This window comes from Nematolebias whitei, chromosome 22 (assembly GCF_014905685.2).
Source record: "Nematolebias whitei isolate Nwh7 chromosome 22, NemWhi1, whole genome shotgun sequence".
Classification (NCBI taxonomy): Eukaryota; Metazoa; Chordata; class Actinopteri; order Cyprinodontiformes; family Rivulidae; genus Nematolebias; species Nematolebias whitei.
In genome coordinates this window covers 2,014,587-2,030,532 of record NC_056519.1, presented here as the reverse complement: position 1 = coordinate 2,030,532, position 15,946 = coordinate 2,014,587, and the positions used below count along the sequence as shown (strand labels likewise).

The 15,946-nt window shown below is 39.7% G+C and overlaps 1 protein-coding gene across 1 annotated transcript in view; it reads right to left on the bottom strand.

The window, feature by feature from the left end:
- The window catches only part of LOC119428433 (leucine-rich repeat-containing G-protein coupled receptor 5), a 43,108-nt gene extending 28,383 nt beyond the window's left edge, over positions 1 to 14,725 (bottom strand). The window contains exons 1-2 of the mRNA XM_037696114.1: positions 14,484 to 14,725; positions 2,703 to 2,774 (exon numbers count right to left, since the gene is read on the bottom strand). Coding sequence (XP_037552042.1) covers positions 2,703 to 2,774; positions 14,484 to 14,725 — 314 coding nt within the window. The remainder of the gene's footprint in view (positions 1 to 2,702; positions 2,775 to 14,483) is intronic.
- Between the last annotated feature and the right edge of the window lie 1,221 nt (positions 14,726 to 15,946).

Below are 15,946 nucleotides of genomic sequence, written 5' to 3'. Positions count from 1 at the left end.
CTGGTGATCTATTAGAGCTAAGGGGATCCATTAGAGTGCTGGTGATCCATTAGAGCTCAGGGGATCCATTAGAGTGCTGGTGATCCAATATAGATCAGGTGATCCATTAGAGCTCAGGTGATCCATTACAGTGCTGGCAAACCATTAGAGCTCAAATGATGCATTAGAGTGCTGGTGATCCATTAGAGTGCTGGTGATCAATTAGAGATCATGTGATCCATTAGAGCTCAGGTGATCAATTAGAGTGCTGGTGATCCATTAGAGTTCAGGTGATCCATTAGATTGCTGGTGATCCATTAAAGCTCAGGCAATACATTACAATTTGGGCGATCCATTAGAGCTCAGGTGATCAATTAGAACTCAGGTGATCCATTAGAGCTCTGGTGATCCATTAGAGCTCTGGTGATCCATTAGAGCTCAGAGTTCATATTGAGGATGATGCTCAGCTACTACCACCCCAAACATGACTTACTATCTGTAAAACAGACGGAGTTCTGGACCTTTGCTAGTATCAATATTTGCAGGTCGTGCTGCTTCAGGCGACCTTTCGTTCACCGTTTGTTCGTTAGCTGTAAAAGTTCTGAGCTCAGGTGTTTGAAATCGTTGTTTGCTATGTTTGGGAGGACCTCTCAGTGAGGCTCTGAACTCTGTTGGTGTCTCCGAGGCCACCCAGAGTTCAGCCGCTCGGCGTTCCTGCGGTGTCCTATCGCCGCCGTGACGTTTCTCACGCCGCCGTGACAAATATCACACACACAGCTGGCAGCCGAGCAGAACAGCAGGCAGAGTCGTGTTCGGGTCCCGCTGAGGTCAGCCGCTTTCTGGGGAGAAGTTCATCCACAAAGCTTCGTGTGATCCGTATGGGCCCTGCAGAGTCCAGACCTGAGCAGGTCTGAGGTCCGAGAGATGACGAGGACAGGACTCCAATAAAAACATCTGGAGCCACAGGTTCTAAACAGCTCAACATCAGCTCTTCACAGCCAAAGAACTGAGCTGAAAAGGAAAAAAGACACAAAATATCCTGAAACTGAGAGAAAACGACAGAAATCTGAAACGAGCAGAGAAGAAATAAATCCTGAGGAAAAAAGATGAAGCTCCGAAAAACAAAACAAAACTTAAAACAGGATTTTTAGACATGATGCAAAACGTTCTGAAATAAAATGAATAAATAACTCAGAACTCCAGAGTTAATACAAATTAACTCACAGAGATGGAAATCATTTCAAATCTTTAAAACAACCAACTCCAGACAAAACGAGATCTCAGGAAATTAATTTGGTTTAAAAAAAGGAAACAACAAAAAATACGAGCTTGTGATGAACTGCGACCAAAACAAATCAGAAACTTTAGATTTAAACCATTTCAGGAAAAAGAGACAATAACTACAAACAGAAAGACAAAAAATAAAAATAAATAGAGCCAAAAATTCACTGTAAAAAATTTTTAAAAATGAAACAGTTTGATCCAAAAGATGTAAAATAATAATAATGACAACAATAATAATAATAACAAATAAAAATAATGAACATGATCAATGATGAAAATGAAAGCTCAGACATAAAAACTGAACTTACAGAACAATTAAAACAATTTACTAGAAAGTTCCTGGAGACATTTTGACGGGGACTGCCACGTGACGGCATTTTAAATTTTTGATTGGACAATATGTGCTGGGGTTCACGCTCAGCTACTATCAAATCAACTTTCAGCTAAAAGTGGTAAAAATCAACCAGTTCAAGTTGTTTTGGTGGCCATCTTGGATTTTTAATTTGGATTCAGTATGTGATGAGGAACATCCTCAGCTATAAGCTCACCAAATTTCAGCTCTATATCTGTAAAAATAGCTGCTTTGAAGCCATTTAAATTTAGCTTTGGCAGCCATCTTGGATTTTTTTATTTATTAATTATTTATTGGATATTGGTCTCAGCTACTACCACACCAAATTCCAGCTTAATATCTCTGAAAATGGCTGATTTACAGTATTTTAATTTAGGTGGCCATTTTGGATATTTGATTTGCAACTAGAGTCTATGAAAAATGACTAATAAAAACGGCGTCTTTCTTTGCAAATTACGTCGCCACGGCAACTCGAAACACCATTGTAAGTAACAGCACACATCACGTGTCGAGGCGGTCGTTTCTATATAACATTTGTGGGAGTACATGTTGTGGTTCGGGCTGCGTTAAAGTTGGTGGAAGAGAAGATATAAAGTTAAGAAACCCTGGTCAGGTGGATAATAAGAGGGGCTGCCTTATACTAGGCAGTCCCAAATAATCAGGAACAAGAAAACTGGATATTCAAACACAAAAACTGCCTTAGAGCAACTAATTATATATTAAAAAAAACACTTAAAATGAAACAAATTGACCCAAAAGAAACCGAAAGTCCTTTTAGATCATTTTAAATGCCGAAAATGGAAATAAATAAATAAATAAAACAAAAGAAGGAAAAAAATTAACTAAGAAGGCCCAAAACACGACAAAAATGAGAAAAACTAACTAAATGAGGGCCTAAACTGAAGTTGAAAACATCTCAAATATTAAAAAGGACCATGAATAAAGTGAAACGTGAAACCAAACATTAAATTTAAAGCCGCTCGATGACTTGAAGGTTCGTTTTCTCCTGATTTAAATCATCAAACTTCTCGTTTAACGACGTGAATTAAAGATGGAATGATCCGGTCGTGTTCTGTTTGTGACTCACAGCTCCTCCAGGAAGTGCAGCTTGGACCAAACCCCGCTGGATATGTGGGTCAGATTGTTCATACTGAGGTCTCTGCAGACACAAGAAACACATCATTAATCCACTTTTACAGGTTTTAAAATCCATCCGCACCGTGAAACTACATCCGAGCTTAAAAACCTCAATCTGCAGGAAAAACAGAGTTAATGACTCATGAATTATTAAAGAGCCAAACAAAGACGGTTATGTTCAAACACTGAGGCCTTTCAGCCAAGTTCACGTGAAAAAACATTTCATCCCACGACCAGAACCTCGGCTACGTTTCTGTCTTTGTGAGGACCCCGTGTTGGCCCCGGCCCAGAGTCTGGAGGAGAAAAACACACGAGGGCTCCTTCAAAGAGCTGCCGAGAAAACCGAGTCAACACACCTGAGGACCGAGACGGGAGTGGACCTTACTGGAAACAGAGAAAACACCGAACCAGGAAGGACAACAGGAACCGAGGAGGACGGCAGGCTTCCTTTCCTCCCTGCTCACCAGCTTTCTGTCCTTCATCTCATTTCCAGAGTTAAAAAACATGGTTTTAAAAAACAAATCTGCTGATTGTGTAAGAATCCTAAAGTTTGACTCATTTGAAGACGAGCTACAGCTGGAGAAATAAGAAGCTCGAGCCTGCATCTTACTGAGTTTGAAGCTTCCACCAACAAAAACAATCATCTCAAGTAGGTCAGGATAACACATTTTGCTGGGCGATTAATTGTCTCAGAAATTATTGCGATAAACGATAATATTGTTTGACATTTGACAATAATTAGTAATTATTGTCAAATTTAAGAAGCAATGTTGATTTGTTCTGCGTGTAGTACCTTTTTTGACCACTGGATGGCAGTATAAGAAGGATGGACAGTGAGCAAGCAGCGTCTCTTTAAGAGAAATGGGAGGGAGGCCCCTTGACGTGACATGGGCTGTCTCTCTTCGGTTCACAAAATGGCGGACGCTCGGTGTGGTTTGAGCTCTTTAGCATTTTTCACACAAAGCTTTTAATAAAAAAATCAGTAAACGAGTTCTCAGCTTCTTTTTGCAGAGAAAAACAACTTTTTACACGAAGGCACGAGTTTCAACCGTGAATTTTGGAGCTTCAACAAGACGGAGATTTTTTCCCCGATGTCGGCCTGTTAGCTTAGCTCGTAGCTTAGCTTCTCAGTTAAGCTGCTTTTAACGATCCAAAAACATGATTTTGGAAGATTAAAAAATATTTTAAAGAGAAAGGAAGGGATCAGTGAAGAGCACCGGAGTTGAGTCTTTTGTCGTCCAGTGTCTTCAGTAGAAAGTGAGAGACATGAAGAATCGATAGAGCTGTTAAATGAAAACGAGATTGATAATTTTCATTTATCATGCGATTAATTGATTTATTGTTTATCGCGACAGGTCTAATCTCATTATTCTTTCTTAAAGTCAGTAAATGTTGCCAAATATAGAGACATACACTGTTAAAAATCTACATGTTCACATCACAAGCATGTTTTCAGGACAACAAACTGTTGTAACCACCAACAACGGTGACAAGTGGTCATGCACTTCTCCAACAGCTTGCAAAACAAGTACAAACAATTTTTGTCAGTTGAGTCACAGAATCCTGATCCGCTTCGTTTTCTTTGCATTTCTCTCCTTTGTGTTTTATGTCAGTCACAGTTTGGTTTCATCTGAAGCACATTTCTTTGATTTTCTGACTCTCTGAAACTAAATTGAGACGGATTTGAGATGCCCGCAACGACTCTGGGATGGGTTTGAAACAAAAGAGTTTTTGAAAATGGTCAAATTCCTGCAGCAGAAGAGTGAGACCCTGAGATCATGGAGGACGGATTGTGAACAGATGAAATAAATAAATAAATACATAATACATACATAACAATTAAATGTATCATTTAATTATTAAATACATAATTAAATTATTAAATATACAATAAAATAATGAAAGGTACATTTTAAATTATTTATTTTATGATTTAGTTATTTAATTTTGCCACCTTCCACCCTCCAATGACACCATGAAATCATGTCAACTGTCAGCCTCACTTGTCAAACTCAGTGGGCGGGACTAACTCCAACCCTGACGCCTGATTGGCTGCTCCTCACAGCAAGCCAAGACAAATCGACCACAGATAATCGATAGGCCAGAAAATGTTTTCCGAAAAAACTTTAGGAAGCGGTAATTGTGTTTACGTGTATTTGGATGAAACCTTTTTTCATCAGACCGAAGCAATAGATTTCACATGCTCAGCATTAGTCCCGCCCACTGAGTTTAATGAGCGAGACTGACAGATAACATAATTTCATGGCGACACACGAGGATGGAATGTGACAAAATTAAACAATTGAATAAATCATGAAATAAATAATTTAATTGTGTATTTAATAATTTTATTGTTTATTTAATGATTTAATGATGTATTTAATATTTAAATGATGCATTTCATTATTGTGTATTTAATTTATTTTGTCACCTTCCGTCCTCCATATCAGACTTGACTCCTTGTGAATATTTAGACACATTTTGGAAACACCCCTGAGAACTCAGTTCTCAGTTTGTCCTCAACAGTGGCAGCCCAGAGAGACACGACCAGAACCGTTAATTTTAAAACACTATTTTAGAGTTTTCTTTAAGAAAACTAAATAATAACCACTCCTCACCAAAACTGCTGTAAAGAACAGGAACATTTGAACAAGCATCAGGATTAAAGGTAAATCTGAGTATCATCAGCATAGCGAATGATAAAAACCACTCAGATGAGTCTTCAATCCAACATACCCAAGAGGAACACTTATAAAAAACTAAAACAGGTGTAAAATATATCCCTGAGGCATACCACATGTCAGAGGGGTCAGAGGAAGCACCATTATCAGCCAAAACATAGAATTAATTACGAAACTAATCTACTTGTATGGACGTTCCCTCAGTTCATTCAAGTTCAACAGACACCAGAGGAGAATAACCAATCTGAGAGGAACAACCTCTAGGTTTTCCAGGTTTATGTTGGTCTGACCCCCCCACCCCCCACCCACACACACACACACACACACACACACATCAACATTGTGAAATGTTGGAAGAGAAGCAGAATTAAAAACATGATTTAAAATTAGTGAGAAAAAACTGAAGTAAGTAAATTTTAATAATTCTTGGTGTTATTGTGTCCCCATCACTCATTTCATTGGGGATGACTCTGAGCTGCTACCACACCAAGTTTTAGCTCTATATATTTAAACAAGTTGAATTATAGTTAAGACCCTTTAGCTGTGGCGGCCATCTTAAAATGGATCAATTCCAACAGCACAAACTGTGGTTGAGACGCTTATTTAGACGAGTGTTTTATGGGCGCATTCCTGTTTGTGTCGCAATAAAGTTTGCAAAAAAAGCAGTAAAACAAATAAAAGATAAAAAGCACACTAAAAACTACCAAATTATGACAAAAAAAATGTTGGAAACAAACAATAATTTTTAAAAATATTACAAAGAGAAAAGTTGGTGACCAACTAATATAAAAATAAGGACAAAGAAGATAAAATGATAAAAACAAACACAAAAATCAATGAAGTTATGCTAAATAAAAATAAATAAATTCTCATTAAGAAAATGGCTGACAAAAAAAAAAAGGCCTTGAAAACCCAAGAAATTAAAACATTTTAAAAGCCTGTGAGGCAGGGGGCTGTTTCGCTGCCGGAGCCCGGGGCCCGGGTTTTTCTGAACACCGGCCCTGCTGCCACCACACATCTACAAAAATAAACTTCTACAGAAATCAGACGGGCTACAGTCCATATTCACTGATATCAAATAATATGCTAAGGACTTTTAAACATTTCAGTCAATAGCAGAACTCTTCAGGTCCAAACGGGCTCCCATCAGAATCTGGGTCGTTTCTTCTCCTTATCCGAGCCGTCTCTTTCTTTTTGTTTGCCCTTTTGTACGTTTGTCTGATAAAAATCGACGGGTAGCATCTCTCCACTCAGGAGGACTCCAGGTTTGAAAAGGACATGGAGACAGACTGTCTCTGTCCTCAGGTCTCGGAGGGCGTGGCGGCCTGAATGTAGCGGCTGTTAAAGAACTTTATCAACACTCCATAAAGCCGGTTAATGTGTGAGAGCGTTACAACACCATCCACACACACACACACACACACACACACACACACACACACACACACACAGGGTCTGTTTAAACTAACAGAGTTCGGCTGATCGTCTTTACAACTGCTCACAACAACACACTGTACGAGCACATTTCATTCATTAGCTGGACCCATAAACCCGGTTCTACGGTTCTGGGCGGGTTTCAGACACTGAGCTGTTCATGAGTCGGGCTGAGGCCTCTGTGACCCGCACCAGCAACAATATTTACCCTCCAAACTACAGAAATCACGTTGTTTCTGCCTGATTTCAAACAGGATTTACGATGAAAATAATCCTCAACCAGCCGAAACTATGAGCCGAAACAAGTTAGCTTCCTTAAAGCTGTAGAACTGGAGGTTTAGTAAATGAACACAAAACTGTTTGTGATAACTTTTGAGACAAAAAAAAAACTAAATAAAAAATTTTGAGAGCTGAAGGACAGCTGAAACCTCCTGAAGGAACTGAAACTCTCAGTTAATGAAGCTAAACAGAGCAACACACAAGCTAAAAGTATCAAAAGGCTTGCTAAGGCTGAAACTAGCAAAAGATTAGCTACAAGCCAAAATAAGCCAAATGGTAGGTAAAAGCTAAATGAAGCAAACAAGTAGCTAAAAGTGGCAAAAAGCTGATTAAAAGTAACAAAACAGTAGCTAAATGCTACATGTAGCAAAATAAGCTAAAAGTAGCTAAAGGCTGGTTGAAAGCTAAAATTAACAGAATGATAGCTAAAAGCTAAGAGTAGTTTAAGAAGACAGAGCGAGCAGCTGAAGCAGAATTTAAAGAAAAATAAAGCTTTTAAAGAAACTCCAGAATCTGTGGGGAAGTGTTTGTCAATCAAGTTAAATATTTTTTTAAAAGATCAAAAGTTACAAAAACCAAAAGTCACATCACCGATGCCCAGAATGAGCCGAACGTTTTGATGCAAGAACAGCTAAAAGAACAAAGTCTGCAGACGGATGGCCAAAAATGTACAGAAAGATAAAAAACTAAATCCTTAAAATCCTGGTTAATGAGATATTTTGCTAACAGACAGACCAAAACATTTTCGCCTGCAAACAGTTTTTCTTGGGAATCTCAGAAAAACTTAAAATCTGAAATAAAAATCAAATATTCATTAAAAAAATCAAAATATAACTTTTACTCATACATTCTGAACTAATTCAAAACATTATTAAAGTAAATGTCTCAAAATATTCCAAGTGATAAAATTTTATTTCAAACAATCATTTTTTGTAAACAACAGAAAAGTTTGACTCGACTTCCTGTTTGTTTATGTGAACTCCAAACGAAGCTCAGATTAGATTTTCAGATTAAAACTGCAACAAGACTTTAATTTTCCATGAACTTTAACTTCAAACTAATTCAACCTTTTATTATAAAACATTTATTTTTTATATTTAGCTGCTCTGAGAGTTAATTTATCCGGATGAAAGCTGACATTTATTATCAGATCCATCCTGTTTGTCTCACAATCCTTGGGCTGTTTTTAAAGATTTAAAGTTCTGATGAAGGACGGAAGAAACGATGCGTCCATCCGTCCTCCGTCCTTTCTGGTCTCCAGCTGATGGACATCAGACGGATCTTCAAATGTCAGCGGCGGCAGAAGCTCAACGCTGGCGGAAATGACCAGGCCTCTCCCTGGTTTTGTCTACTTTTGCAGGAGGCGGGTCGGTGGGGGCCCTGTGGTGGGTTGGCGGGGGCCCCGTGGCGGGTCAGCGGGGGCCCCATGGTGGGTTGGCGGGAGCCCTGCGGCTCCTGAGCGTGGTTCAGTCCAGTCAGAGGGACAGGAGGACGGACCCACCAGGAAACCTGAAGCTGCTCAGGTTTAATGCTCCAAACAGGACATAAGACAGAACAACCGGAGACATCGACGTGGGATCAAAGATGGCCGATCTGACTGAGAGCGCCACCAACAGACTTAAAGGAATGCTTATCACCCGCCGCCTTATGTTGGAGCTTTATTCTAAAATCAACTCATGTTGACAAAGTTCTAGACATTTGGGTCAAACCAGAAACAAAGTTCCATCAGTCAGCCCTCAGGGTGCGTGTTGGGAAGACTCTCAGCTACCACCACGCCAAACATCCGCTCAGTCTCTTCCTGCAGCGGGCGATAACATGACTCAGCTGCAGGGCTAGTTTGTCCTCAGTGTTGTCACTTCCTGTTGACCTCTCCATGACCTCTGAGGACATGTCCACCTGCGAGTGATGTCATCAATGTGTGACGGATCAAAACCTGCAAACATACAGGACAGGTCCAAGGACTTCCTGTGTCTGAAGTTAGAAGCTGAAGGTAAGTGAGCTGCTCAGGAAGTCCAACATGGCTGCCAAAAAGGGCGGAGCCACCAAATCCCTTCATTTGCACATCAGTCCATTCATCACACTGAAGTGAAAGGCATTCCTCTTCTGTCAGTCAGAGGCAGAATGGAGACTTCTACCATTCAGTTCTACACATACACACACATGCGCACGCACACACACACACACACATACACAAGCACGCACACATGCACGCACACACACAGATGGCAGCATTCAGACTGTCGGCGGTCAGGCTGACAGAAACCTGCAGACTGTAAAGTCTGATCACTTCTTTAATAAAGTTCTCCCAAAAATCCTGAAAGCATCAAAATTTATTTCTGATCTGATCTGACGTTGGTGGGCGGAGCTCTGAATGTTGACAGGAAGTCGCTCAGATGCTTTCAAAACAAATTCATTTAGGTTTATTTATTGTTTATCATCAGATAAATATATTTTCCAAAACAAATGTTTGTGTCTGATCATCTACATGCAAACCCTATTCAAGATGGCCGCCACAGCTGATCAAACAAACACAAAACTTGCTAAAACGCACTCAGTCAGTTTTATTAACTAAAATGGGTGTGGTGGTAGCTGAGGGTCATCCCCAACACACACTCAGAGCTCACACATAATCTGCAGCATCTTCCATTAAAACTTGTGGAAGTAAGGCGGCGGGCGATATGCATTCCTTCAAGATGGGCTAGTTTTTGTTTTTATATATTCCATTTTATCAAGAGATGCGTGCTGTGACTTTTGGTTGTTTATACTTTTAAAATATTGACCTTGTTTACAAAACATTTATCAATGATAACAAACTGAGACCACTTCAAAAATATTTCAGAAACACTTCTTTTAAAAATGTATTTTAGCATACTAACACTGTCTGCTAATGCTAATTCTACTAATGCTGTCTGCTAATGCTAACTGCTAATGCTAATTCTATTATGCTAAGTTTGCTAATGCTAAGTGCTAATTCTAGTAATGTTGTTTGTTAATGCTAACTGCTAATACTAATTCTACTAATGCTAAGTCTGCTAATGCTAACTGCTATTGCTAATTTATTCATGCTAAGTTTGCTAATGCTCATTCTACTAACGCTAAGACTGCTAATGCTAATTCTACAAAGCCTACTAATGCTGAATGCAAACAGAGAGCTAAAAGTTGAGAGGCCTATCAGTCAGAAATGGCAACATAGGCATTAGATAAAGGGCTTTCAATGGCTTAAAGCTTACCTGCAGCAGCTAGCCTCGCTTACACTTTCAACCTTTATTTATACAGATTAATCCCACTGAGCCTCGGGGACTCATTTACAAGAGAGACCTGAACACATAGCCTGGTTTTTAGCGTCACTGCACGATCTGTTCCGGAAGCACGATCCGTACCATGTGTTCAGCTCTGGGCGCAGGAGAGGTGCGCCCCAGAATGGTCCTATCTTTTGTATTGAAGACGAGCTAGTGTGCACGTACAACTTTTAAAGAGAATCTGGCAAAGATTTTTGCTCCGCAGGGCAGAAATTCGTCACCAATTAGAAAACATTTTTGAACAAAACAACTTATATATACACACATATATTTTGAAACATTATTATTTTATTATTTAATTTTTTAATGTCTTATTCAAGATAATGTGGTGAGAGAGCGCCCTGACGCCCTCTAGTGGCCAGCCGCCACTGGCTGCAATAACTCTGTACCTTTAATCTGCCTAATTAAATGTTAAAACTTTATTCTTTCTTGTTGTTATTCGTGTTGGCACGAGCCTCCTCTCCACCTGGGAATAACGAGCTGGCTTTGAACGCCGTGGTCAAACGGTGTCACGCTTTACAAATTTTAGCTGGCATTTTGTTTCATTGATTAGCATTTTGCTACATTTACTTTTAGCTAACCTTTGCCATTTTTACCTACCATTTCATTAATACTTAATTTTCTTGCTAGATTTTACTTATTTTTTTAGCTTTTAGCTAATGTTTTCTACTTTTAGCTGATGTATTTCTTCAGCTGAGTTTCTCCTTCTTTAATAAAGTCATTCAGAACTCGGCGATCCTCCAGTGTTTTTGCAGAACATGTTTTCGTTAAGTTTATGGTGCCGGTCTGCCCGACGACACGTGTGACAGTTTAATTCAGATATCACAAAAGCTGTAATTAGTTTATAATAAAAAATATAATTCATTTATTTTAATTAATGTTTGGCAACTTAACGTTTGACTTTAGAAATGACCAAAGGCATATTTAGTTTTATTTAATTAATTAAAAAGAACTCTCCTTTGTAAGCAGGTAAAAAGGCTGAACAAAGTTTGTTTACTTAAAATGCTGTTTCTTAAGGTTTTTACTTCCAGTTTTACTTTGAAGGAGGATGTTGATGCTTCTGGGTTCAGTTTATTGAGAATGTGCTTAGGCCTGTCACGATAACAACATTTACTGGGCGATTAATTGTCTCATAAATTATTGCGATAAACAATAATATTGCTTGAAATTTGACAATAATTATTGTCAAATTTAAGAAGAAATGTTTGTTAATTTGTTTTGAGTGTAGTACCTTTTTGACCACTGGATGGCAGCATAAGACTGTTTGAACCGAAGGATGGATAGTGAGGGAGCGAGCAGCGTCTCTTTAAGATAAATGGGAGGGAGGCCCCTTGACGTGACATGGGCTGTCTCTCTGTTTCTCAAAATGGCGGACGCTCGGTGTGGTTTGAGCTCTTTAGCATTTTTCACACAAAGCTTTTAATAAAAAAATCAGTAAACAAGTTCTCAGCTTCTTTTTGCAGAGATAAACAACATTTGACACGAAGGCACGAGTTTCAACCGTGAATTTTGGAGCTTCAACAAGACGGAGGTTATTTCCCCCGAGGTCGGCCTGTTAGCTTAGCTCGTAGCTTAGCTGCTTTTAACGCTCCATAAAACACGACTGTGGATCATTAAAACAGATTTTAAAGAGAAAGGGAGGATCAGTGAAGAACCGGCGTTGAGCCTTTTCTCATCCAGTGTCTTCAGTAGAAAGAGAGACACGAAGAAACGATAAAGCTGATAAATGAAAATGAGGTTGATAAGTTTATCATGCGATTAATTGATTTATTATGACAGGTCTATTGTGCTCTTTACGCCCTTCAACAGTTAATCTTTTTAATTTCTCACGTTATAAAACATTGATCTGGTTTGTTCGACTCCCGTCTTCGGGCCTCACCACAACAACAAATCAAGAATCTAATTTATTCCAGAAGTTGCTGCGTTCCTGGACGTTTGTTTGAGAAAAAGACGTTTTGAACGCAGCTTTGGGCTCTTAAAGAACCTCCTCCATGTGTTTGGTTCTGACTGAAGTTCTAGTAAAGACACAAAGACCCTCTGATGGACTGTCGCTCACAGGTTTTGTGTTTTCGTGTGGTTTTGTGCGGCAGACAAACTGCAGAGAAACTCTGAAAAGAAGCCGTTCTCCTGAATGAGAGTGAAACTTGAATCCAGGACATTGTTCTGCTGTGAAACGAGCAGGTTCTCTTTCTGCACCATGATGTCATGGTTCTGTCTGAGCTCGGCCCGGTGATGTCCCGGAGCTGCACCTGCTGGGAGCTGAGCTCCGGTTCTGTTCATGTTCCTGTCCAGAAGAAACAAACTAGGACCGTTCCTGATGCTGAGAACTTCTTCAGAACTCCTCAGATCGGTTCCAGCGGGACACCTGACACTCCTGGAACCACTTACGCTAATTCAGGAAACCTTAACCCGGACACTTAAAGACTCCACAAGTCCTCCGACGTCTCTCAGAACTAGAGACTTATTTACGCCACGTTAACCCCCGGGCCCACACAGTTCCTCAGACAGAACCTTCAGAATGTTTCAAACGCTGTGGTCCAAAAAACATCTGAAGATATTTTTAAAGTCCCGTTCTGTTCAGAGAGGGGAACTTTGGACCAGAACTCAGGAGAACTTTGGTAGAACATCAGTGTTCAAGAACTTCCTCAAGATTTGTCATTGGTTCTAGAGGATGAGAACATGAGAAGAACATGATGGGTTTAGAGAAGGTCTGGGTAAAGGAGAGACTGATCATCTTTAAACCTTAGAGGTTCTCCTTAGAACTTCTTCAGACCTCCTAGAAATACCTAGAACATCTTTAAAGAAGTTCTAGATTAATATAAAACTTCTTGTTCTACGTGAACTTACATCATCTTCAGCCCTTTGAAAGGTTATTCAGTTGGTTTGGGTTTAAGATGCAACCAGAACATCTTAAATCCTCTAATAGTTCTGAATGTTCTTGGAACTTCTGGAGAACGTTTTATGATGTCTCTTCAAACCTTCTAAAAAAGTTTGAACGTTCTTTCCAGAAGCCGATGTTCTTCTCTTTCAACCATCTTTGAAGAAGCTAAGATGTTCCAATCAACTTGTTTCTGTTCTCTACAGCCGTGTTTTGATCCTAAAGAACCTGAAGAACAGTCTGGTACCCCGAAGCGTCTCTGAAACCCTCCTCACTCTGAGTTCAAGAGCTTCAAGAACATCTAAGCCTCTAAAACTTTATGAAAAATTATTTCATCTTTTCGTGAACCGCTAAGTTTTCCAAGAACCTTCGTGACCCGAACACCCACGTCCAGAACAAGTAAATTACCTCGAGAACTTAGTAAAGAAGTTCTTGAAGGTCTTTAAGAACCAATGACAACCCTGAGGTCCCAAAAAGAACTGGTTTAGTTCTTGTTTGAGTTCTCGTTCTGTGTCGAACACTTTTACCACTTCTGTCCTCCGTCTCCTGGTGTCTCTGACTTGTCTCTGCTGAGGACGGATGGTTTCTTCTCAGACACCCTCAAAGTGAAGAACGTAAAGAACACACCAAACTCTCATCCACTTCCACTGCAAGAACTTATCATATAAAACACCAGAAACATAAAAATAAGCATGTGTGACCATCAGAACCTTGTGACGCTCGTGTCACAACTTCACAGAGACTGGTTGTTTGAGGCTTACTTTTTAGTCTGTTTTATTTTCTACCTGTCTTATTGTTGGTTGTAGCACTTTATTGTCGTATTTAGCCACAAAATCTCAAAACTGAATTTTTTTTTTTTGGGTTAAAGTAAAAAAAAAACACAATAATTCTTTACTTAACCGGAACCAGAACCACTGGGTCGAACCTCTGAGGGACCTGGTCTGGACCTGGAGGAGCCTCAAGATCTGCTGAAACTAAAACTTGAAAAAGTTTGAATGTTTGATAATTAACTTTATTTTACCGCCAACCCGACCTGACATGCGCACAAGCGCCCAGGTGCAGGTGCTCAGATTCTCACCTGTGCACGCGCGCGCACGCACGCTCACACAATAATGCCCAAATTGATTAAAACCCAGCAGGTTCGGTTCGGTTGGACTCACAGGAAGGACGTGAAGACGCTCAGGTTGTTCGGAACCTCCCGGAGCCCCCGGTCCGAGCAGTCGGTCCGGTGCAGCAGCCCGTCCTCTTCACACCGACACCGGTCCGGACAGGTGGACCGAGCCGCCGGTCCGGAGCTCCGAACCCCGGCCGCGCCTCCCCCCAGCTCCCCCGGAGCTCCGGAGCTCCTCAGTCCGACCGAGAGCACCGCAAACACGGCCAACAAAGTCTCCGAGCCCCGCATGTCCCGCACGGTTCTGCTCGGACGGGTTCGGGTCCAGCTCAGCTCAGAGAGGAGTCCGACTGAAGGAGGTCCGGTCTGGACCAGGTGGTCTGCAGTCCTGGTTCAGGAAAAGTTGAAGTGAGGAGTTTGAGTCCAGGATCCACGCGTGGGGCTGCGGAGTGTGTGCGCGTGTGTGCGCACGCGCATGCAAGTGTGTGTGTGTGTGTGTGTGTGTGTGTGTGTGTGTGTGTGATCTGAGGTCAGAGAAAACAAACATGTTTTTATCTCAAGGTTTTAAGATTTTAATGAAACAAAAATATTTTATATCCAACTGTTTATAAAAATTACATTTAAACATCCTTTCAGATTAAAGGTCCTCTCCTTTCAGATTAAAGGTCCTCTCCTTTCAGATTAAAGGTCCTCCGCTAGTTACAATCACAGTTTTTGCATAATAATAATAATAATAATAATAATAATATTATTATTATTATTATTATTATTATTATTATTATTGGATGGGACCCTGAGTACATAATTTCGTTCCACCTCAACATGTGATGAATGACAATAAACTTGAACTTGATTATTTATATTCTAAGTTCTTGTTTGTTTATTTTTGTTTGTTGTTATGTTTCTTTCATTGGTATATAAATAAAAGTTACAATTTGAAAAAACAACTAAATTAAATGTATTTTAATCTGTTAAAGTTCTAGTTTTGTTGCTTTGATGTTAATGTAGATTAATGTTCTGTTGATTTTTGTCGTGTTTGTTTTGTTTTTAATATTTTTGGGTCGTTCAGTTTAAAAATAACAAACATTTTTAATCATAAGATTTATTTTGGGACAAACAAACAATGAGACACTTTTATTTATTTAATTATGTTTTAAAATATTTTGTCAGGAGAATTTTTTAAAATAAATAAACCTAAATAAAGTGGAAAAATTTAAACGTTGAATTTAGGAGTATCATTTGGACGTGTCCTGATGTGAGAGGGAGGACATGTCCTCAGACCTGATCACATCTGGATCTGAAGAAGACAGAAGAGTTAAAATTATTTTGGAAAATCTGAGTAATGTTTGGTTGAAAGCTGTGTTTGTGGACAGAAGACGTTATTGGACAGAGTGAGACATGAAGGCATCAGAGTGAGACACGAAGACATTATCTGACGAAGTAAGACACAAAGACATTATCTGCAAGAGTGAGACATGAAGACGTTATCAGACAGAGTGAGACATGAAGACA